Raw genomic sequence first — 21,781 nt, 5'->3', positions numbered from 1 at the left:
TGTTTCTTTTTCTCTCGTTGCTTCCGCTGCACTTCGGTGCTGCTGCGGCTGCTGGCTGCCGCTGATTGTTGCTGCTGCTGATTCACACATTCCTAATTGAATTATCACGCATAAGCGGACTGGAGCCGGGGACGGGACGGGGACTGAAGCGCCAGATGAAATGTGTTATGTTTGTGCCGGAGCAGCCCCCCTTCGGAAATTAAATATCGTCTCTATTTTTAGACGCCAAAAACTAATTAGACGAGCAGCAGAGATACAGCAGCCCTGGCAACTAACTAACGGTCTCTGCTCAAGCTTTGTCCAAAAGCTGGCGCTGGCACTGGCGCTGGCGCTGGCATCGCAGTCGACGTTTCAGTTCAGTGCATTGGATAGGAGGCCGTTTTTGGTATTAAATTCGAGAAAGGTTTTCGGTTTCGGTGTCGTTTTATGTACCGAAACGCCCACCGCTGCCTTGGCCCGCTGCTGCTGAGGGCTTAACAAAGCGTAGTCGCACATTTCCATTTTTATGCATGTACCATTCTCGATTCCGTTTTGCTCTCTCGATTCGTATATACTATGTGTTTATTTTATTCCCCCACCCCTGCAACCCTCATACTACAGGGCACCGCTTAAACGCTGCCCAGCTCAAAGAAATTTCACTCCAAGCAGCGACGCAGCCAGAGGCAGAGGAGCGAACGCAACGAACGGACCGGACCGAACCGAACCCACCCTTCCAGTACAACAGGCACACGAATACGCACACACCACTCCAATCCACACCACTATGTAGAGGCGGCAGCATCGAATCGTACTTTGGCTTTCCAGCAACTAATTGTATCGCATTTGTTGTGCGGCGGCTCGGAGTACATAAGACTTCCTCTCTATGTACTATGAGACTATGTATTGTATGAGTGGGTAGAAAACCGATGTTTTTCTGTGTGTGTGTGTGTGTGTGTGTGCGTTCAACGCACTCCCCTCCATACACCACACTCCACACACCATCCGAGACGACGCTGCTAGGCGGCACAGATACAGCTACAATGACAGACCGGAGGCGAAATTTTGTCATTCCTCTGTAGAAACTGATATTCCTCGATGCTGTTGTCGCTGTTGTTGCTCGGGGCAGGAATTCCGAGCATTTTCACAGTTATTCGAGGGTTGGCGGCGCGGCGGCACGGCCAAAGGAAGCTTCACTGGGATGTGGTCTCTGATAGCATCACAGTTGCTTTTTAATATCTTTTCAGCTAAATGGATACAATACTTCAGAGGCGGGGGTTCTATCTGTGTCCATACCCGTACCCACATCCATGTGTGTGTATGCGTTTTTCAATAGCAAAATTAAATTATAAGAATTTATATTGGCTGTGGGGCTTTTTTGGAGGCAATGGAGTGTGCTACATGGGTTTATTTCGTTTATGTAGGGTTTATAAATGCCTTTCTCTGTATGTGAATGGGTTTTTCCTGCTGCTGCTCAAGTTTAAAGCCAACCCAAAGTTTTTTTTCGAGTCAAGGAGAACCGCAAATCCAAGAAAAAAGCTTTCAATCAGCTAATTGAGTAATTACCATTTTGCAATACAAAAAAAAAATACTGAAAAATACCCTTAAAGCAATGATTAAGTAGTACTTAGCGTTTTTAACATCTGGTCTTATCCTTTACATAAGTTCCCGACTCCCAAAATGGTGCCTCTCATAAGCACTCTTTGGCACTTAGGCAGTCCTTTTATTCTCCCAAGAAAGGAAGTGAGATCCATTCAAGAAAGATAACAAAAATAAACAAAAAATTCCACTGGAAGCACTACCATAATAAAGCTAATCAACTACAGTTAATAAAATGCTTTTCTAAATATTTTGGGCTATCTATCGTACTACGGCTAGATGTTATAGTGCCGTGACCCATCGGATTTCTATGCTTTATGTGAGATAGAAGACAGACAAAAGGGTAATAACAAGTTTCTATGAATCTATTTCTATTTATAAAGCTCAAAAATCGGTAATTTTTCGATCAATAAATCTTTTCTTGTCCTGATACTGCGAACCGTTCTTCCTTTTGAGTCTCGTTGGAGCCGGTTTGAATGGTTGTTGTCAGAAGCACAGAAGCGACGGTATTTACAGGCCCAATATGTGGTTCCATCCGAAAACCAGTTTCGTGAGCGTAAGACCCATAAGAAATGCTTCTTGGCATGAATACCAAGTGCAGAATACGATGAATATGCCGATGTGAAGCCTGATGTGGGGTGTGTGTTCCTCTTATTTGGCCTTCCAGGAACCAATGCAACGCAATTAATGCGGTGAGCGATACACGCCTCTTGGCTTGGCCACTTATTACTTGCCACATGTTGTACGTCCACAGCGTATCGCCACCACAGCCAATTGAATTCGACGCTCGTTCAAACCACCACCAATCACGAGAGAGTTGTTCCGAAGAGAAAACGAGCGAGCAAATCGGAGAACGGCTATCGTTATACTCTGGTAGCCAAACGAATGGAATCAATCGGTTCAAGGGTGAGAAAGAGAGAAAAGTATATACTCGTAAGTATCCGACGGATGCGAGTAACTCTACGTGCATACGTGTCATTCTACATGCCATGTAGAGTTCCATTCGAAAGCTCATCGAAAGCTCAACAAAGTGAAGCATACGATGGGGATGGATCGATCGGATCTCCAAACAGTTGAGTAGCTATAGAAAACAGTGAGCGATTTCAGTTGCAGACTCAATCTCGAGGGATCTGATTATCCACTGAATATATCTATCTGCGCTTTGGTACTCAGCTTTCTTGGTGGATCTTTTTCTGTAGAGAGGAATACACTTTTTTCTATATGTATATACATACATACATATGTACATACGTATAAGATATTCGTTGCTCATTATATGGTACTCCTTATCCACATCCAGCAATGCACTCGCTTTAATCTTTGGAAACTTTTTTTCTTCTGGAGTCTAGACCTTCTTCAAGGGGTAAAGTCTGTCCAACGACCTCTGGTGTAATCAAATCCACAAAATGTTTTCTCCACTGAACATCGTGAGAACCAAGCTAAGAATTGTTTCGTTGGCTTGAGTTTTCAATGAATCAAAGTTTATTTTGTGACTGATGGAATATAAATATTGTTGCTGACGAAATACCAAATTAAAGAAAACACCGTTTAGCCCCTGACGAGGACCTCATAGGCATCTAGGCGCACCTCCTCGCCACCGAAGGGGATGTATAGGCATCTGTGGGACGGATGGACCTTGCCGGGAGTCAGGCTGCCGCTGTGGTAGCCGCGGCCAATGTACAGGTTCTCGCCCTCCGAGGTGCGGCCACAGACGATGGAATTTGGTGGCACATTGCCAAAGCTGTCAGGAACCCAGCCATAGCCGTATCCGGCCAGCAGCTCAAAGTCGTGCTTGACGTGCTCGGAGCCGCCGTATGCCACGTAGGCGCAGCCCTTGTTGGGAACCACCTGCAACGGAACGAAGAAAGGCATTAGGGATGTGGATTGCAGCTGGCTTGGATGCTTTCATACCTTGGCTGGCAGCAAATCACCTTCGTGGTAGGCACGGCCCACAAAGATCTGATCGCCATCGGTGTCGTGTCCGCCCTGGACTGTTCCGGGCACGATATGGCCACCGGAGGAAGAGATCCATGTCTCCGGCTGGACCAGCACTTCGTACGCCTCTAGGCTGTGCTGTAAGCGAAGGAATACGTGAGTGTGATGGCTCCTTTCGAGACGACTGCGGGATAGTTACCTCCTTTCCGCCGAAGGGGATGTACAGGCAGTGGTGCGAGGGATGCACCTTGCCGGGCGTCAGGCTGCCCTGGAAGTAGCCGCGGCCAATGAACAGAGGCTCTCCATCGGAGGTCTGACCCACGCGAAGGGCATAAGGAGGAACGTGTCCGCCGCTGGCCGGGATCCAGACGTAGTGGTCGCCGGTGAGGATCTCTACGTCGTGCTTGTTGATCTCCTCGCCGCCCCAGGCCACATAGGCCTGGTTCTTGTTGGGAATAACCTTGGCCGGCAGCATGTCTCCGTTGTGGTAGGCACGGCCCACATAGATGGGATCATTGTCCGAGTCGTGTCCGGCGACGATGGCGCAGGGCGGCAGCTGGTCGAAGACGTTGCGGCTGATCCAGGTGTGGTCTGCAGAGGGAAAATGATGACCAAGGTTAGACCTGACGTTTGTCTAAATATATTTTACTGATTACAGCCCAGCCCAGCCCGGTTCTTTGACTGCTGATGTGTACAGTCGGCCTGCCACTCTACACCACACCCCTCGCACATTAATAACAAGAACTTGGTCTGTTATCTCACGGGGTGTGAAATCGTAAGATCTATGAGAAAGCCACCGAAGCTCCAGGGGATTTTCACTGTCAGCTGAACTTGGTATCGATGGTTCTTCGGCACTTATTCGTCGGTTTATTTTGAAGCACTTTTCGCAGGAAATCTACCAGTCAAACCTTACCCATGGTGTGTCGTTGATTGTAGGATTATTTCTTCAAAAAGAGAGCGTAGGGTAGGGACCGTGCAGTACGGGCTGATTTTAATGACTGGCTAGCAGTCGTGGCTGTAGCTGCGTTTTAAAAGCTGTTGTGCCGGCGGTCTTTTGCTTCCTTATCGGCCGGCAATGTTAACTGACTTTGATAAGATATCTTAGTCAAAGTCATAGGGCCCATGCGGTCGCTGTGTCACTGTGTTTTGTGGTAAACAGTGCAATGTAATGGGGATCTCTGCTTCTTCAAGATACCATCATCTAACAGGAAGCAGTCATTATTCAATCCATCTATATATCATATAAATATATATATACATTGTATATATTTATAGATGTATATAGATGTGTATAGATTTTTGGCCCTTATCTATGAGCGATTGGCCTGGTACGGGAATCTTATCGCCGTTAGTCGAAAATAACTTCGATCAATAAGCTCGTAAAGTGTACCTCTCCTCATGAACACGTATGTCCGTGCCTCAACCCTGAATTTTGTCGCTCAGATATATATACTTACGGTTGGCCATTTCGCAGATTTCTTGGGAATACATATTGGGGAAAAATTTTGAAATTTTTAGGGCCGAAATGGGATGGGGTGTCGGTTAGTTTCTGTGTCTATTTCTTATACATCTGGATTTTGAAAGTCAGGGCCGAAACTTTTGAGATTCTCTGTTGAGACTTAAATTTAGACAGGAGGAAAAGGCCTACTTTCTGACTCAAAAAATATCTGATTTCCATAAGGAAGTACAACCCACTGTGGTGGAGTCAACTTTTTGTCTACGAATAACATTGAATACAAATCCTGTCGGAATATACTTCCTTATGAATGCGTCATCATTCGTCACAGAATATCTGGAGAGTACATATGCATGTATATATGAACCTTTCGCACCTTTTCGTCTAGATAAAGGCTAATCAACTTTTGTGCAATATTGTTTCGGGGGATTTTTCGACAATACATATTTGCTACTGGCATGTTGTCATATTGTTTTATGGATTCATTGAAATGGAACACCTGCTTTCGCTTTCTGTACCCTCACCCTCCCCATCACAGAGGGAAAATCTCTCTGGGCCCAGCGACTAATGACTCATTCCCGGACATAGTACAATATGCGTGATACTTGAGCTTTTCAAGAACAGGAAAATACCAGAGATATCGAAGCGCAGAAATCAAGGCCTCACTATCAATACCTATTGTCGTACTCTGCGCACAAATGCTCCTTCCTATTCAGATATATGTACATATGTATGTACCTACCCCATATGATAGGGCTATTTACACATAAAAAAAGCTCGTTGATAAGAAAAGCCGATAAATCAACTTGGCTGGGGTGCGCAGTTTTAACGCCACTCCGCTACTGACCAATTTCTCAGTGGAAAAACATACCTCAAGCTGTGAAGTTGCTTCGATCAAAAAAAGTCAACGCCAGAAGACGGACTATATATCGTACAAAGTATTCCATTTATACAGAGGAACGCCTCCCCCCATATCTACAGAAAATCAAAATGGGTATGTACCATGAGAAGTTGCATCAAAAATCGGTTAAAAGTTCGGATCAAAGTCGAAAAACACCCCCCACCCATCCCACAGATCTGTGTCTGACTTGAGTAAATTTCTCTCCTGTTTGGTTCTCCGCTTTTCTTTGCACTCTTCCAGGCGCCGTGCAGCCAGGAGCAGTTGTGAGCATTGGTAGGACGAGTGCGCCCAGTCAACCCAGTTTTCGTAGAATATGTAGAAACCCCCCTCCCCCAACCGATTCCCCAACCAATGAATAGCAATTCATTGTCGAAATACACGGCACCCTTGAGTATATAGGAACAAAAAAGAAAGAACATAGTGTTATCTTATCGCGCAGTCAAAGCTTATCGGTTCCTTTGGTCCTCTCCTTGCAGAACACACCTGGGTGCACTCAACTCCATACGCCGCACTGCCACCCTACGCTGTCATCGGTGGCCACGACTCGGATCGCAGCCCCATCTATGTGGGCCGATCCTTCCACGAGGGCGAAAACCTGCCTGCCAAGGTCATTCCCAGCAAGGGTTGTGCCTATGTGGCCTATGGTGGAGCGGAACACTCGAAGACCCACTACGAGGTGCTGGTTGGACAGGGCTTTGCTTGGGTGCCCAGCTGCAGCGGTGGTGTGCCGCCCAATGCGGTTCGCAGTGGTACTACACGCACCGGCGAGCCCCTTTACGTGGGACGGGGTCACCATGCCGGCAGCTTGAGCGTCGGCAAGGTGCATCCTTCGCACGGCTGCCTTTACATCCCCTTCGGCGGCCAGGAGGTGCGCATCAACACCTACGAGGTCCTGATCTACCAGCAGCGGGACGTTTGGGTTTCGGCCTCGCCCGCCTACACTCCGCCTGGAGCTGTTGTCGCTGGCCATGACTCTGACCGGACTCCCATTTACGCCGGACGGGCCATGCACGAGGGCGAGATGCTCCCAGCCAAGGTGATTCCGAGCAAGGGATGCGCCTACGTTTGCTACGGAGGCTACGAGTTCCAGAAGCCTACATACGAGGTGCTCACCGGCTACGGATACGTCTGGATCCATGTCCAACATCACGGCATTCCACCCAATGCCGTTTCGACGGGTCGTGCCCGCAATGGAGATCCCATCTACTTTGGCCGCGGACACCATCAGGGCAGCCTGACTCCGGGTCTGATCTCGTCGCGCCAGCGCTGTCTCTACATTCCGTACGGTGGCCGGGAGATCCGTCTCGACTCGTACGAAGTGCTCTGCAGGCAGTGAATGCGAATCCCCGGACCGTTAAGCCACGAACTGCATTTAGTATTGAACTAAGTTTAAACCCTGTAACCCTGCGTTACTTATCCAATAAAATCCCATCTTTGCTAACCTAAAGAAACCCTGGTTGCCCTTACTCTTACCCTTATCCTTGACCCTTGAGGCGTCTCCTCTACCAACCCGTACTAACCTCGCCGTACTCTCCTCCGTTTCAGCCTACAAATGGGTACAGTCCTCGGCCTACTCTTCCATCCCTGAGGACGCTGTGGTAGGCGGCAACGACGAGGACGGCGCAATGATCTACGTGGGCCGGGCCGAGCACGAAGGCGACATGATGGTCTGCAAGGTGGTGCCCTCCAAGCAGATCGGATTCGTCTCCAATCGCGGCGAGGCGCTGCCCAAGGACATCTTCGAGATGCTCTGTGGTCAGAACCTGGTGTGGGTTAAATGCTACGACCACGTCATACCCGAGAACGCCGTCCTCTGCGGACGCAGTTCGCTGGACCAGCCCGTCTACATTGGCCGCGGCCACTACGAGGGCCACCTGATCATCGGCAAAATATCCTCCGTCCATCGGGCTCTCTTTATCGCCTTTCGCGGGGCCGAGCGCCGGCTGGATTCGTACGAGATCCTCGTGGAGGAGAGGAGGGTTGTGCCCGGCTGGCAGCTGCCACCGCCGCCGCCGCCGGAGGAGCTGGAGAAGTGTCCACTAACACCGCCGCCGCCCCCGTATCCACCTACCCCCGCTCCGCCTGTGGTTGAGAAGCCGTATAAGTATCCGCATCTGGCCGCAATGCCGTTCCCAATGACCGACAGGCCACCAGCTTATACGCCCACTCCTGATCCTCTGCCGCCGGTGGGGGGAGTCCTTGTGATGCCCAGTCCCGCACATGCACCGCCACCGGGCGGTGTTTTAGTGATGCCACCTGTCCAGCAACCCCCACCGCCACCACCCTCCTTCACCCCCGCGGCAGTGGCTCCGGTTCCAATTGTCGTCGCACCATCATATACACCAGCGGAGACGTACAAGCCACCCATGGACTCCTACGGAGCTGCCGGCTCCTCCTACACTCCGGCCGAGTATGCCCCTCCGGCCGAGTATGCCCCTCCGGCGTATGGAGTGTCCTCATCCTACGGCTACGAAAGTGGCTACGACGTCTGGGTGACCGCTGGTCCGGGCTACTTCTACTCTCCGGAGGCCGTCATCGGAGGCCACGACAGCAACATGGAGCAGCTGCTCGTCTGCCGCGCCTACTATGCAGGTGTCCACGTCCCGGGCAAGGCAGTTGCCAGCCAGGGATGTGCGTACATCGCTCACGGCGGACGCGAGATCTTGGAGCCCACGTACCAGGTGCTGCTGGGGCAAGGAAAGTACCACTGGGTGCGCGCCTATGAAGGCAGTATTGCCCCCGGCGCCGTGATGGCGGGAAGGTCACCCGGAGGCGAGCCCCTGTACGTTGGACGCGCCCACTACTGTGGCAGTCTGACGCCCGGTGTGCTCCAGCAGTCGAATCGCTGCCTCCAGATCCCGTTTGGCGGCCAGGAGATCCGCATCAGCAGCTACGAGGTCCTGGTCCGCAGTGACCTCTACCACAGCCAGCAGGCCATGCGCCTGGTCTACTGAGCATCGATATTGATCCAAAAACGGAAACTACCTAAACGAATCGAGAGCAGCTACCTACCTCTACGAAAGGATCTACCCACATTTCCTTACTATATACTTTGTCTCATTTATTTATTATCTATTATGTCCTTTCACTAATTATATTTATTCACCCTTTGAGTTAATCAGCGATGAAAACGTGACTGATGCTTTTGTTCCAAGTCGTGAATCACGCGATGCCTGTTTTGGGTATCTGAAACCTTATCGAACCTCTCTGATGGATGGACATGGATCCCAAATGGAATATGAATATGAAATTGCTGCCAAAAAACAAAGAAATGCCAATATATTTGGTGTATCATAATTATGTCTGTAATCACAAACATTTATTGATTACGTTATCAGTCTATAGAGTGGATATCAATAGATAATAGCTGCACCTGTAGATTCCTAGCTATGGACTACATTAGTAGATTACTAATTCCATACTTCACGCAATAGAATTTCGCATTCATATTTGTTGGGTTCGTGGCCTGGTTCTAGAATCCCACAATCATCTACCAATAATTACACTAATAGCTAGCAAAGAAATCCACTCAAAAAAAAACTGAATAAAAACTTCTGTTAAAAAATAGTCAAAAAATATCGATATTATTAAAAATAAATCACTTGAAAATATATCATCGCTAGCATTCTGAGCAAAATTTTAAATTTTCGCGGCTGTTACTTCGTTAAACTTCGTTAAAAGTCTCAAATAATTAAAAAAAATTGTGCGATGACGGAAAAATTTGACAAAAACAGGAACAGAGAATAGATATTATCAATTATTCTTATATATTATAATATTAAATTTTAAAGAAATCGAATTAGCATTTTGTTGAAACTCTAGAAACGCAACAATTTTAACATTTCGGGGAAGAACTTCGATAAAATATACAGAACATACCGCCAAAATGCAGCTAATGATCATCCCATAAATACTCGTTATTAACAAAGGCTTCTTTAAACGGATTGGGGATTTTATTTAAGGCGAAGAGATGCATGTAACGAAAAGAAGAAGGAGAGTTGGAAAGAGAAAATGAATGTGCGTCTGCGTCACGCTTTGTTTTGTTTTGTGTACGTCCACTCCAAAAAAAACGGGGCAAATTATAGCTCATATATGTATGCGTGTACAATGTACAATTACTCTGGAGATTTCTATAAATTGCACTTCATTCTTGGGAAAGCTTTGATCTATGTATGTTTGGAACTTCCCAGTGTTCAGCTGGGCGGAAACGATTTCTTGATGAAAGCTTCCGAAAGCTCGTTTACATCTTCTGTGCAATTTCACTATAACATGGGGACATGACAACAGCTTTTGCCTCTTTGACCTCTTTGAATATAGAGTATAGAGAATAGAGCGTTGACACACGTTGCTTGACCCTGAATATCGCCTGAAATTGACTGAATTTCGGGAGTTTATAACTCTGCTATCTGAGATCCCTTTGATATATTGAGAATCGTGGCATGCTAATTTAGAATATAGGCGTCGCAGCTTTGTATAAGAATGATATCTCGAACAGGTAACATCTGAGTGTAGAAAAGAAAGACAAATAAAAACCACAAATACCCATCGGATGGGCAAATACTGACACGCTTTCCTCTCAGATGAGGTACAATACGTGGCTGTTTGTCCAGTGCTTACCCCCACTACCACCACACTGTACTATAAACATCCGCATGTTTTTTTGGAATCGGAAGTTCGTTCATTCGTTCGGTCAAAGCGGAAAACATCACAGCGGTCATAACCATAACCTCGCCCAAAGGAAATAAAACCAAACCAAAAAACAACTATTTCACCACCAGACGAGGCCAGATCTTACCTTGTCGCAGCAATTATCTATTCGACTCGCCTTGTCTAAATTGCGACAATTCGGTTTATCTGGCTTGCAAATAATACTCGTATGTACATCTCTGAATTGAATACTATTTGCTGCTTGTCAAAGGTACAAACGTATAATTTTTTATTGTGGTTTGATTGTATAATAAACGTTCTTACATTTACAGATAAGATTTCGTTCTGTTTATGGAGGATTCCTGTTGGAAAAGTTTCGAATATCTCTCAACAGGTGTCAGGAATGGTGAAATAATCAAACTAAATCAAGTGATTGTCATCGGAACTGTCAAACGCGATCCACACGTGGGAATGCCTGAACGCATCCGCAGGTATTTCACAGAACACCTGAGAAACGGATGAATCACGGTTTTCGCACGCGATACAGATTTCGTCTCGGTTAGTCCCCCGATCTGTCGAGTTCTGCTTAAACGACCCCAGAGGGGAAATCCATGCACGCAAATGGAATTGGAATACGCGCTTACTCCCAGCCAGAGCCAGAGCCAGAGCCAAAGCCAGCCCAGCCTCCTCTCCAGAATGCAAGCGGGTTTCATTTGGTGGGTAAACAGACAAACAGGTTATGCCTCCAATAAGACCAGACCTGAACGAACCGAGAGCAGAGGAGAGCCGAGCCGAGCAGAGCAGAGTCGTCTATCCGAGTCTATCTAATCTACCTAATCTGCATGTGGGGACTATAATCACTCGTCGAACTGTTTTTGTTTGGCTTGAAACTGTTTACCAGTCAGGACCGAACCAGGAATGAGTATTGCTCCCCCAATTGGAGCGCGTCCGTCGCGACGGCGGTTGCCAGGGGGAGCACCGATTAAATTATACGATCGTGTTTATTGCGGTCTCCGATGCCGATGCCGACCCGAGATCTGAAACCGAGCTGTCGTCGCAACCAATTGACTGGGACTCGTCCAGTTCAAATCGCGCGCTCGCTGACTCCAGACGCCAGCCTCTACCCTGCTCTTGCACTTGACCAAGTGATAGTCTGGCACGGAGCATACCATACCATACTCGTGCCAAAGATACAGAACGTGAAACGAACCGACGCGTCCCGTCCAATCAGTCCGTCGTTGATTGCCGTCCGAAAAATCGGCACGTGCTGCGTAAGTGTCCAAATTGGGGAGTGAAATCTCTGAGGAGTGTTTGCAATCTGGGGAACCCATATATACATGTGTACATAGATCTGTCCAGAGTATAGAGTCTAGAGTATAGAGGAGAGTGTAAAGCTGTGCGCGGAGATCGACAATTGTCAATTGAGAATCGTAATGAACGAGAAAATATCCCACTTTCCAATTGTTGTTAATTTATTAATATATGGATGCTTTTTCATTTGCGCAATCAGACTAATTTCCTTAAATTGACTTGGGAAAATGGTTCTCACTTTTTAATCAGTGCTTGCACTTTGCGGGTTCGATCTGTGCTCGTGCTTCGCATATATCAATATGCATATTCAATATGAATAAATAAACTAATACATAAATAAATAAGTAATTACAGAACTTATCCAAGTATTTCTACGTCTTAAAAAGATGCAAAAATTGAACAATAAAAGTGACCTGTTCAAATAAATACCTATAATTTTCGGATATATTCAATATAAAGCTTATCAGTTTCAAATTCAAATTGTCATCGAAGTGGAGGAGCATATAAAGTCGTTGGCATGATATTTCCTTTTTACAAAAGACTTGGAGACTAACCACCGAGACCTTTTGAAATGACCAGCCAATGCCATCAATATTATTGTTGCAATAAACCTTAAATTAGTTAGACTTCAAGATAGTACTTTACAGTGGCATTTATTGCTCGTTTGGCAATCAGCTCGAGAAGATTTTGAGGCATACATACAGATACATTGGTGGGTCACTGAACCAAATACATAAGTCAATACTGATTGTTTTATTGTTAAAATCCAACCTAGAAAATATTCCTTGTTTCAAACCAACAACAAATAGGTGTTTGTTAGCCTTGTTTAACCTCGACCCAATCCCCTTGCTTACAGGTTTGATTTTCAAAAGTCCCAAACAACAAAATGGATCTCAAAACAACGAAAAAGGAGGAATCGCAGCTGCCCCAAGTGGGGGATTTCCTGGCACAGGATGGAGCTGTCCAGCAAAATACAGAAAAGAAGTACAACTACCTGGATATGGTGAGAGCCCCCGAATGCAATCAGCATGCAAATGGAATATCGTTCAATATCGAGCTTGTTCTCCTCCAATCTGCAGTTCAGATACTCCACCAGGTTCGAGCGAGTGCTGATCGGGTTCAGCATCGTGGTGGCTGCCGTCGCATCAGCATTCATTCCCTTCTTCATGATCATCTACGGAGAGTTCACGTCCCTGCTCGTTGACCGCACAGTGAGAGTGGGCACCTCCTCGCCCACATTCGCGCTGGCAATGTTCGGAGGCGGAAAGCGACTGTAAGTCCGGAGAAGAGTCCGTCCCCAGGAGTAGTCCTAATCTAGCTTAAATCTATTGCAGGACGAACGCCAGCAAGGAGGAGAATCAGCAGGCCATCATCGATGACTCCATCGCCTTCGGTGTAGGAAGTCTTGTGGGATCGGTCGCCATGTTCGTGCTCATCACCCTAGCCGTTGACATTGCCAACCGGGTGGCGCTAAACCAGATCGTTCGCATCCGCAAGGTGTTCCTGGAGGCCATGCTGCGGCAGGACATTACGTGGTACGACACCACCTCCGGTACCAACTTCGCCAGCAAGATGACAGAGTAAGTTGAATCGCATCCGAATGAAGTTGATCCCAGCCAAGCTGACCACTGACTGACTGTTCTGCAGGGATCTGGACAAGCTGAAGGAGGGAATCGGCGAGAAGGTGGTGATAGTCACCTTTCTGTTCATGACATTCGTCGTCGGCATCGTTGCTTCGTTCTTCTACGGCTGGGGCCTCACACTGGTGATTGTCGGGTGCTGTCCCTTGATCATCATCGCCGGCACAGTGGTGGGCAAGATGCAGGGCACCCTAGCCGAAAAAGAGCTCAAGGCTTACTCGAACGCCAGCAATGTGGCCGAGGAGGTGTTTAGCGGAATTCGCACCGTGTTCGCCTTTAGCGGGCAAAAGAAGGAGAAGGATCGTTTTGGCAAGCTACTGATCCCCGCCGAGAACACAGGCCGCAAGAAGGGTCTCTACACGGGCCTGGGCGGTGCTGCCACCTGGCTGATTATCTACCTTTGCATGGCCCTGGCCATTTGGTACGGATCGAAGCTCATTCTGGAGGATCGCAACCTCGAGGACCGCCAGTATACACCTGCGGTCCTTGTCATCGTCCTGTTTGCTGTCATTATGGGAGCTCAGAATCTCGGTTTCGCCTCGCCGCACGTCGACTCGATGGCAGTGGCCACTGCCGCTGGACAAAACCTATTCAGAATCATCGATCGCCAGTCCCAGATCGATCCCATGGTCGAGATGGGGGCTAAGCCAGACAGCATCACGGGACGCATCCGCTTCGAGAACATTCACTTCCGCTATCCTGCCCGACCAGATGTCCAAATCCTCAAGGGCCTGACCGTGGACGTGGAGCCGGGCCAGACGGTGGCCTTCGTCGGTGCATCGGGCTGCGGCAAGAGCACGATGATCCAGCTGATGCAGCGGTTCTACGACCCCGAGCAGGGGAGCGTCAAACTGGATGGACGGGATCTGCGCTCTTTGAATGTTGGCTGGCTGCGCTCGCAGATCGGCATCGTTGGCCAGGAACCGGTTCTGTTTGCCACCACCATCGGCGAGAACATCCGCTATTCCCACCCGGAAGCCACACAGGCGGACATAGAGCGGGCGGCACGTGCCGCCAACTGTCACGATTTCATCAGCAAACTGCCCAAGGGTTACGACACCCATGTGGGCGAGAAGGGCGCCCAGATTTCGGGCGGGCAGAAGCAACGCATCGCTATTGCCCGAGCGCTGGTGCGGAAGCCGCAGATCCTGCTCCTCGACGAGGCAACGTCCGCCCTGGATCCCACATCAGAGAAACGGGTGCAGAGCGCCCTGGAGCTGGCCAGCCAAGGACCCACAACTCTGGTGGTGGCCCATCGCCTGTCGACCATCACGAATGCCGATAAGATCGTGTTCGTTAAGAACGGAGTGGTGGCCGAGCAGGGCACCCACGAGGAGCTCATGCAGCAACGTGGCCTGTACTGCGAGTTGGTGAACATTACCCGGCGGAAGGAGACCACGGAAGAGGAGGAGACCGGAGATCGAGCCCTCCAAAAGGCACAGAACCTCTCCGAAGAGGAGGAGGATGACGAAACCGATGATGATGAGCCAGAACTGGAAGCGGGGACCAGCAGGGAAAGTGGATTCAGCCGCGCCAGCACCCGTCGCAAACGTAAATTAACGAGCTAGTGATGCGGGAGCCCAAAGGATAACCATCAACCGTCTTTCCATTTTGCAGGTCGCTCGCAGCGTCGCAGCAAGAAGCAGAAGCCGGAGGCTCCCAAGTTTTCCTTCACGCAGCTGATGAGGCTGAATGCCCCCGAGTGGCGCTTCATTGTGGTCGGGTGCATTGCCTCGGTTTTGCATGGAGCAACCTTCCCGCTGTGGGGCCTTTTCTTCGGTGACTTCTTCGGGGTGCTCGCCAACGGAGACGACGACGTGGTACGTGCCGAGGTCATCAACATATCGTGCATCTTCATCGGGATCGGTGTGCTGGCTGGACTGGGGACCATGCTACAGACCTACATGTTTACTACGGCGGGCGTGAAGATGACTACCAGGCTGCGGAACATGGCTTTCGGCACAATTGTGTCCCAGGACATTGCCTACTTCGACGATGAGCGGAACTCGGTGGGTGCGCTGTGCTCCCGCCTGGCCAGTGACTGCTCCAACGTACAGGGGGTAAGTTAGCAGAGTACGCGGTGTGTCTGGCGAATCCTGCTAATCCTCCCAATCCTCACGTGGTTACAGGCTACCGGTGCTCGCGTTGGAGTCATGCTGCAAGCCGTCTCCACTTTGGGCATCGGCATGGTCGTAGGTTTTGTCTTCTCTTGGCAACAGACGCTTCTCACGCTGGTCACCCTGCCGCTTGTCTGCCTGTCGGTGTACCTGGAAGGTCGCTTCATCATGAAGAGCGCCCAGTCAGCCAAGGCGGCCGTCGAGGAGGCTTCGCAGGTGGCTGTGGAGGCAATAACCAACATTCGGACTGTGAACGGACTGAACCTGGAGCGTCGCATCCTGGAAACCTACGTACAACAGATCGACAACGTGGATGTTGCCTGTCGTCGCAAGGTTCGTTTCCGTGGCGTGGTCTTTGCGCTGGGACAGGCGGCTCCCTTCCTGGCCTATGGCATATCCATGTACTACGGTGGACTGCTCGTGGCCGATGAGGCTATCAATTATGAGGACATTATAAAGGTGGCGGAAGCCCTGATCTTCGGTTCTTGGATGCTGGGCCAGGCGTTGGCCTATGCCCCGAACGTGAACGATGCCATCCTTTCCGCTGGCCGCCTCATGGAGCTGTTTAAGAGCAACTCCACTCAACCCAATCCGCCAGAGAATCCCTACAACACCGTGGAGGTGAGTTCTTTCCGACCCATTACCTTTTTCATGGGTTCTGACATCTGGGATTGTTATTATTCTAGAAATCTGAGGGCGACATTGTGTACGAGAACGTGGGCTTTGAGTATCCGACCCGGAAGGGGACTCCCATACTGCAGAACCTGAATCTCTCCATCAAGAAGTCGACGACTGTGGCTCTTGTAGGTCCGTCAGGTTCTGGCAAATCGACCTGCGTGCAGCTGCTGCTCCGCTATTATGACCCCGTCTCCGGATCGGTGAATCTCAGTGGAGTGCCGAGCACAGACTTCCCTCTGGACACGCTGCGCTCCAAGCTGGGGCTGGTCTCGCAGGAACCCGTGCTCTTCGACCGCACTATTGCCGAGAACATTGCGTACGGGAACAACTTCCGGGACGAGGTCTCCATGCAGGAGATCATCGAAGCGGCCAAAAAGTCCAACATCCACAACTTTGTCAGCTCTTTGCCGCAGGGCTACGAGACGCGGCTTGGCAAATCGTCGCAGCTCTCTGGAGGCCAGAAGCAGCGCATTGCCATTGCCCGGGCTCTGGTGAGAAATCCCAAGATTCTGATACTTGACGAGGCCACATCTGCTCTGGATCTGGAGAGCGAGAAGGTTGTTCAGCAGGCCCTGGACGAGGCTCGTTCTGGACGTACCTGTCTCACGATTGCCCACCGCCTAACCACAGTACGGAACGCGGACCTGATCTGCGTCCTCAAGAGAGGTGTGGTCGTTGAGCATGGAACGCATGAAGAGCTGATGGCTCTGAATCGCATATACGCTAATCTCTACCTGATGCAGCAGGTGGCGGGATAAACCACACCCATCGGCATTATTTAGTGTGTAAATTAGAGTAATAGGAAATTAGATACGAATAGAATAAATAAACAGAAAAGTTTCGAAATAGACCAAGGTGCATGCCAAGGTGCGAAAATGTGTAGGTTAAAATTACATTGTTGTTGTTATCCCATACACGAAATGGGATGTTCCTTTGACTGACCTTTTTCAGTCATACTTGAAGTTAGCTTTACCGTGCTAGTAGGCCCTTGAATTTGTGTATCTCTCACTGAAAACACATCTGGGCTTCTACACTACACATAATAATTTGTCCTTAAAATTAAAATTAAAACTTAAAACTTAAAATTTACTCAACGGATGAAGCGTTGAAGTCATCGTCACACGAACACGCCAACTTGCACATTCAAGGACATCCATTAGGAGAGTGGTACAGGACGAAGACAGCACCCATCACGCCAGAACACTTCTGGTCTTGCTAACAATTCGGCAGTCGGTATGCTAAGACATTCCTCATTGCAATATGTGGATAACACATCGAATGCTGGGGAATATGAGTGGGTCCATAGAAACCAGACGGCAATGGAATGCTCCGAAAACTGGGCGGAATACTATGGGTCAACCGAGAGGACAGCTGATTCCAGACATTCGTACGATTTCAAAGTCCTGTTTCAAGAGTGCGAAAATATAATCAATCTCGGGTTGGTAGCGAGCAATAACCACTATCTGCAGCAAAAGAAGGAGCATGGTCCTGAAGCAGCTATCTCTGGCCGGGTTGATCTTTCGGTCGAGCTGGACAAACTGAAGATTTACTCACATGAATTTCCTCAAGGCAATTCTTTCCAGCGGCATCCATCCTTTCCTGTACCTGTCCTTCAATCTAATGATTCGGTTTGGGCGCTCAAGAATTCGTCATTGCACAATGTGGAAAATACACCGAAGGCTGAGGGATATGACTGGGCCCAGAGTAATCTGGCGGAAATGGATGGCCCGGAAAACTGGGTGAACAGCGATTTGATATGCAATGGGAGAACCGTTTCCAGTAATCCCTACAATTTTAATGAACTGACTCAAGAGTGCAAAAATCTAAATAGCGGAAGTGACTCTTCGGATAATGTAAACGTCAATGAACTTTCCAGCTATTTTGACGACATTGTCCATATTCCCAAGAATATGACGGAATGGGCTGATCGAATGTACACTTGAATGTGTGCCGGAGGATTGATTGTGTCTTATGTCCTAGAATAAGCGGGCATGGGAATGTGCATTTTTAAACTAAAATTTGTTAAGAACTTGATGAGGGGGGTGGTGGGGGTCGGTTAAAATATATATTTGTGTCATTTGCTTGCACCTAATTAAATATAATATAAATTATACAATGCAACATATTTAGAATTTAGTATCAATAGAATATATTATTTAACGAACGGTACATTCAATGGTAGATCAAAATTTCTCCCTACCTGTTTTAATTGTGCCATGCACAAAACGACTATCGATATATCGATGATTTCGATGCGATATGTTATATTCCATCTCAGCTGCAGCTGTTTAATTTTTTGTTGACGTTGTGCATACGCGTAAATTATTATCTTAAATAGTTAAGCTTGAATATATAACTAGCAAAAAACAGAAAGAGAACTATGTCGGCGGTGGCCTATGAGCTGCTGTCCACAACGGCGGTGATCAGCACCGTATTTCAGTTTCTGTCCGGCGCGTAAGTATTTCCAATTTATGTATTTGTTTTTGAAGCAATTAGAACTAACGATTTGTTTTCATGTAGCATGATATGCCGCAAGTACATACAGAAGAAGAGCACTGGCGACTCTTCCGGAGTTCCATTCATTTGCGGCTTCTTATCGTAAGTATAAACTGTCGACGTTGCCATTGCCGGCCACATGGCTCGACATCCTATGATAAATTTAAATTTGTTGCGGTTGTCGTTGTCGGGCAAGAGTTGATTGCGTTCGTGGAACACGTCAAGAGATACATTGGCTACTGTTGCGTCGCAGGGTTGGATGCACCTGATGAACGCTTTCACGCCTTTAACAATTTAAATAAATGCCATTTGTTTTAACAGCTGTAGCTTTTGGCTGCGTTACGGCGTTCTAACCGAAGAGCAGAGCATTGTTTTGGTCAACATAATTGGATCAACACTCTTTCTGATATACACGCTGATCTACTATGTCTTCACTGTGAACAAACGTGCCTTCGTTAGGCAATTTGCATTCGTTCTTGCCGTACTGATTGCAGTCGTCGTATATACCAATCGACTGGCAGACCAGCGCGACGAAATGATACGCATTACAGGTATAAAAGGTATCCGAACCTATGATTACATTAATCAAATAAAATTTTTCTTTTTCAGGAATTTTCTGCTGTATTGTCACCGTGTGTTTCTTTGCTGCCCCCCTGGCCACTCTGCTGCACGTCATTCGGGCGAAAAACTCTGAGAGCCTACCACTGCCCCTTATAGCCACATCCTTCTTGGTCAGCCTGCAGTGGCTAATCTACGGCATTCTCATATCGGACTCGTTTATCCAGGTACCTATTTTCTCATGATTCCCCAGACATATATTATTAACGGCAAACATCTACTTTACTTTAGATACCCAACTTTCTCGGCTGCCTCTTGTCCATGCTGCAGCTGAGTCTGTTCGTTGTGTACCCGCCACGCAGTTACTCTGGGCAGGGCTATAAGCTAGTCGAGCAGGCTGTGCCATTTTAGAGACTAAGTGGATGTGGGTTATATGGAAATGCGCCCCTGGCATAAGAGCACGTCTCATGCAGGATATATGTATGTATATTTTAATATACGGGAAGTATAGCGGGCCGGATATGCTGCTTGCTTATTTACTATAGACATATGTACGTAATAGTGATTGTATATTTTAAAGTATTTATTAAATTATTTGTCTCAAAAGTGTGTACTTACATCACTATGCTGATCTTTGGCGCCCATCAGGATTTATCCTGTACATTATGTCCTTGCTTAAAGAATAAAACGCTGTAATGTTTTCGAAAAAAGTTATATATGTATGTGTTATAGAGCAATCTAATTTATCAACTTGATTGTAAATTGATTCCCCGAACATTGTCCTTGAAGGAAATCTGACTCCAAGCGATCATCAATCTTGGTTCAAATGATCTCCCGATTGCAAGAAGGCGTGACACGCCCAGATCGGACAAGAAAAAGCGGGGCTATAGCGATATAGTTAATAATTAGTTCATTCAATTGCCGGCGATCTGTCGTAGCGCCGGTATCCAGACAGCCGGAATGAGTGCAATCAGTAACATAATATAATAATATATATAATATACTTTAAAACACATACGGCATTCACCGAAAAATATGTATGTAAATATAGGCAGAAATCCATATGTAAAAAATCAACCCACTAGAGCCATAATTTTTTTACTAACTGAAATATTTTGCGCTTCCGAAACATCCGACGATCGCCTAATCGCCTAGCACTATCGTTTCTTTTACCAACTCTATGAAGAATCACTGCGTTCTTTTTATTATTATTATTATTTTCGCTCTCAAATCGTGCTTGCGTGCATAATTTATTCCAATGGATTGGATTTAAATCCTTGTCGCGCATTTCAAACAATTTTTATTTGGCGCGCACCACTCGTCTCTTTTTGCTCTCTTCAAATCTCTTTTGCTCTCGCCAAGAAAATTTTGTGGGCGAGGACGATTAACCCATTGTAAGCCGGGGGGTATTTTAATATTGCATCGAAAATAATGAAAATTGAATCATGTTAGCGCAGCTCAGATGAAAGAAATCGTGTTATTTTTTAAGGTCAGAGAAAATATGGCATGGATCTACAAGAAGAATTTACCATCAGAAATATTTGCCGCCATTTACCTCAAGTCGTTGAACGGTTTAAACATAGGGGGGTTATGTGGGCTATACCGATTGTCGATTTATTATCGACTAATCGTATGACGAATCACAGTGTTCTTTTGTTGAAATATCCGTACTTATTATTAAAATTCGAATCTCGGCATTCAAAATGATGCAAGAACAAAGTCCTGAGCTGTACGAGGAGGTGAAGCTCCATCGCAATGCCCGCGAGCGTGAGAGGTACGACAACATGGCGGATTTGTACGCCATTATAAACACAATCCAGCAGCTGGAGAAGGCCTACATTCGGGACTGCATTACGCCGCAGGAGTACACGGCTGCGTGCTCCAAGTACTTGGTACAGTACAAGATTGCCTTCAAGCAGGTGCAGTGCGACGAGTTCCCCTCAGTGGAGACGTTCGTCAAGAAGTTCCGTCTGGACTGCCCAGCAGCGCTAGAGCGCATTCGGGAGGATCGCCCTATCACCATACGCGACGACAAGGGAAACACATCCAAGTGCATTGCCGAGATTGTCTCCCTGTTCATAACGATTATGGATAAGCTGCGTCTACAGATCAACACTATGGACGCCCTGCAGCCCGATGTGAAAGACCTGGCTGACAACATGAATCGCCTGTCCCTTATTCCCGAAGACTTTGATGCCAAGCAAAAGGTCGACAAGTGGCTGGGCAGCTTGAACGAAATGCAGGCATCGGATGAGCTGACCGAGGGTCAAGTGCGTCAGTTCCTCTTCGACTTGGAGTCGGCCTACGCGGACTTCAACAAACTGTTGCACAGCCAGTAGTCGGGTCGTTAGCCATTGTTCGTTTCTTAGCCTCCAAGTGTATCTCTAAATGTAAAATAAATTAGTATATTATATTCCACATTAAAACGTGTTTATTCGTGTATAAAAGCTCTGTGGTCTTTATTCCA

The 21,781-nt window shown here is 47.7% G+C and overlaps 7 protein-coding genes across 9 annotated transcripts; 6 read left to right on the top strand and 1 right to left on the bottom strand.

Moving 5' to 3' along the window:
• Positions 1–3,034: 3,034 nt before the first annotated feature.
• Positions 3,035–5,137, bottom strand: LOC6898338 (uncharacterized). Of its 2 annotated transcripts, none has more exons than XM_015184077.2 (4): positions 4,968–5,137; positions 3,710–4,101; positions 3,487–3,648; positions 3,035–3,423 (listed from the first exon to the last, which is right to left on the bottom strand). In XM_015184077.2, exons 1-4 carry the CDS (start codon positions 4,999–5,001, stop codon positions 3,124–3,126), a joined length of 888 nt encoding a protein of 295 aa, XP_015039563.2. In that variant the 5' UTR covers positions 5,002–5,137; the 3' UTR covers positions 3,035–3,123. The 2 variants fall into 2 exon arrangements, with proteins under 2 accessions (XP_015039563.2, XP_002138392.2); XM_002138356.3 differs by lacking the exon at positions 4,968–5,137 and adding an exon at positions 4,424–4,577.
• Positions 5,138–5,826: 689 nt separating this feature from the next.
• LOC26532284 (uncharacterized) lies at positions 5,827–7,318 on the top strand. Of its 2 annotated transcripts, XM_015184076.2 has the most exons (3): positions 5,828–5,960; positions 6,108–6,140; positions 6,344–7,318. In XM_015184076.2, the coding sequence occupies exons 1-3, from the start codon at positions 5,957–5,959 to the stop codon at positions 7,201–7,203; spliced, it is 897 nt and encodes a 298-aa protein (XP_015039562.1). In that variant the 5' UTR covers positions 5,828–5,956; the 3' UTR covers positions 7,204–7,318. The 2 variants fall into 2 exon arrangements, with proteins under 2 accessions (XP_015039561.1, XP_015039562.1); XM_015184075.2 differs by lacking the exon at positions 6,108–6,140 and having other exon boundaries at positions 5,827–5,960.
• On the top strand, positions 5,838–8,990 carry LOC4804042 (uncharacterized). The gene is made up of 2 exons (XM_015184074.2): positions 5,838–5,960; positions 7,413–8,990. The coding sequence occupies exons 1-2, from the start codon at positions 5,957–5,959 to the stop codon at positions 8,819–8,821; spliced, it is 1,413 nt and encodes a 470-aa protein (XP_015039560.2). The 5' UTR covers positions 5,838–5,956; the 3' UTR covers positions 8,822–8,990.
• Positions 8,991–11,585: 2,595 nt separating this feature from the next.
• On the top strand, positions 11,586–17,150 carry Mdr49 (Multi drug resistance 49). The gene is made up of 8 exons (XM_001360630.4): positions 11,586–11,785; positions 12,682–12,828; positions 12,905–13,098; positions 13,160–13,405; positions 13,473–15,016; positions 15,083–15,525; positions 15,595–16,203; positions 16,269–17,150. Exons 2-8 carry the CDS (start codon positions 12,712–12,714, stop codon positions 17,016–17,018), a joined length of 3,903 nt encoding a protein of 1,300 aa, XP_001360667.2. The 5' UTR covers positions 11,586–11,785; positions 12,682–12,711; the 3' UTR covers positions 17,019–17,150.
• Positions 17,151–17,254: 104 nt separating this feature from the next.
• LOC26534210 (uncharacterized) lies at positions 17,255–18,429 on the top strand. The gene has a single exon (XM_015184073.2). It carries the CDS (start codon positions 17,496–17,498, stop codon positions 18,201–18,203), a length of 708 nt encoding a protein of 235 aa, XP_015039559.2. The 5' UTR covers positions 17,255–17,495; the 3' UTR covers positions 18,204–18,429.
• Positions 18,430–18,525: 96 nt separating this feature from the next.
• Positions 18,526–20,028, top strand: slv (sugar transporter SWEET1). The gene is made up of 5 exons (XM_001360629.4): positions 18,526–18,714; positions 18,781–18,858; positions 19,078–19,307; positions 19,366–19,541; positions 19,606–20,028. The coding sequence occupies exons 1-5, from the start codon at positions 18,641–18,643 to the stop codon at positions 19,723–19,725; spliced, it is 678 nt and encodes a 225-aa protein (XP_001360666.2). The 5' UTR covers positions 18,526–18,640; the 3' UTR covers positions 19,726–20,028.
• An 898-nt stretch (positions 20,029–20,926) lies between these two features.
• Vps28 (vacuolar protein sorting 28) lies at positions 20,927–21,761 on the top strand. Its single transcript, XM_001360628.4, has one exon. It carries the CDS (start codon positions 21,018–21,020, stop codon positions 21,651–21,653), a length of 636 nt encoding a protein of 211 aa, XP_001360665.2. The 5' UTR covers positions 20,927–21,017; the 3' UTR covers positions 21,654–21,761.
• The last annotated feature ends 20 nt before the right edge of the window (positions 21,762–21,781 follow it).

This window comes from Drosophila pseudoobscura, chromosome 3 (genome assembly GCF_009870125.1).
Source record: "Drosophila pseudoobscura strain MV-25-SWS-2005 chromosome 3, UCI_Dpse_MV25, whole genome shotgun sequence".
In the NCBI taxonomy this organism is placed as follows: Eukaryota; Metazoa; Arthropoda; class Insecta; order Diptera; family Drosophilidae; genus Drosophila; species Drosophila pseudoobscura.
Note: the sequence above shows the minus strand (reverse complement) of the source record. Positions and strands in the feature narration are given on the sequence as shown.

Excerpts from the sequence above, each read along its gene's own strand:
- LOC6898338 (XM_015184077.2), bottom strand. The coding sequence starts at position 5,001 with ATGTATTCCCAAGAAATCTGCGAAATGGCCAACC. Across the intron at positions 4,102-4,967 it reads AATCTGCGAAATGGCCAACC|ACCACACCTGGATCAGCCGC; the intron begins GTAAGTATATAT and ends TTCCCTCTGCAG. Across the intron at positions 3,649-3,709 it reads TCCCCTTCGGCGGAAAGGAG|CACAGCCTAGAGGCGTACGA; the intron begins GTAACTATCCCG and ends CTTCGCTTACAG.
- LOC26532284 (XM_015184076.2), top strand. Across the intron at positions 6,141-6,343 it reads AGGAGCAGTTGTGAGCATTG|AACACACCTGGGTGCACTCA; the intron begins GTAGGACGAGTG and ends CTCTCCTTGCAG.
- Mdr49 (XM_001360630.4), top strand. The coding sequence starts at position 12,712 with ATGGATCTCAAAACAACGAAAAAGGAGGAATCGCAGCTGCCCCAAGTG. Across the intron at positions 15,017-15,082 it reads CGCCAGCACCCGTCGCAAAC|GTCGCTCGCAGCGTCGCAGC; the intron begins GTAAATTAACGA and ends TCCATTTTGCAG. Across the intron at positions 15,526-15,594 it reads ACTGCTCCAACGTACAGGGG|GCTACCGGTGCTCGCGTTGG; the intron begins GTAAGTTAGCAG and ends ACGTGGTTACAG.
- LOC26534210 (XM_015184073.2), top strand. The coding sequence starts at position 17,496 with ATGCTAAGACATTCCTCATTGCAATATGTGGATAACACATCGAATGCT.
- slv (XM_001360629.4), top strand. The coding sequence starts at position 18,641 with ATGTCGGCGGTGGCCTATGAGCTGCTGTCCACAACGGCGGTGATCAGC. Across the intron at positions 18,859-19,077 it reads TTCATTTGCGGCTTCTTATC|CTGTAGCTTTTGGCTGCGTT; the intron begins GTAAGTATAAAC and ends TTGTTTTAACAG. Across the intron at positions 19,542-19,605 it reads TATCGGACTCGTTTATCCAG|ATACCCAACTTTCTCGGCTG; the intron begins GTACCTATTTTC and ends ACTTTACTTTAG.
- Vps28 (XM_001360628.4), top strand. The coding sequence starts at position 21,018 with ATGATGCAAGAACAAAGTCCTGAGCTGTACGAGGAGGTGAAGCTCCAT.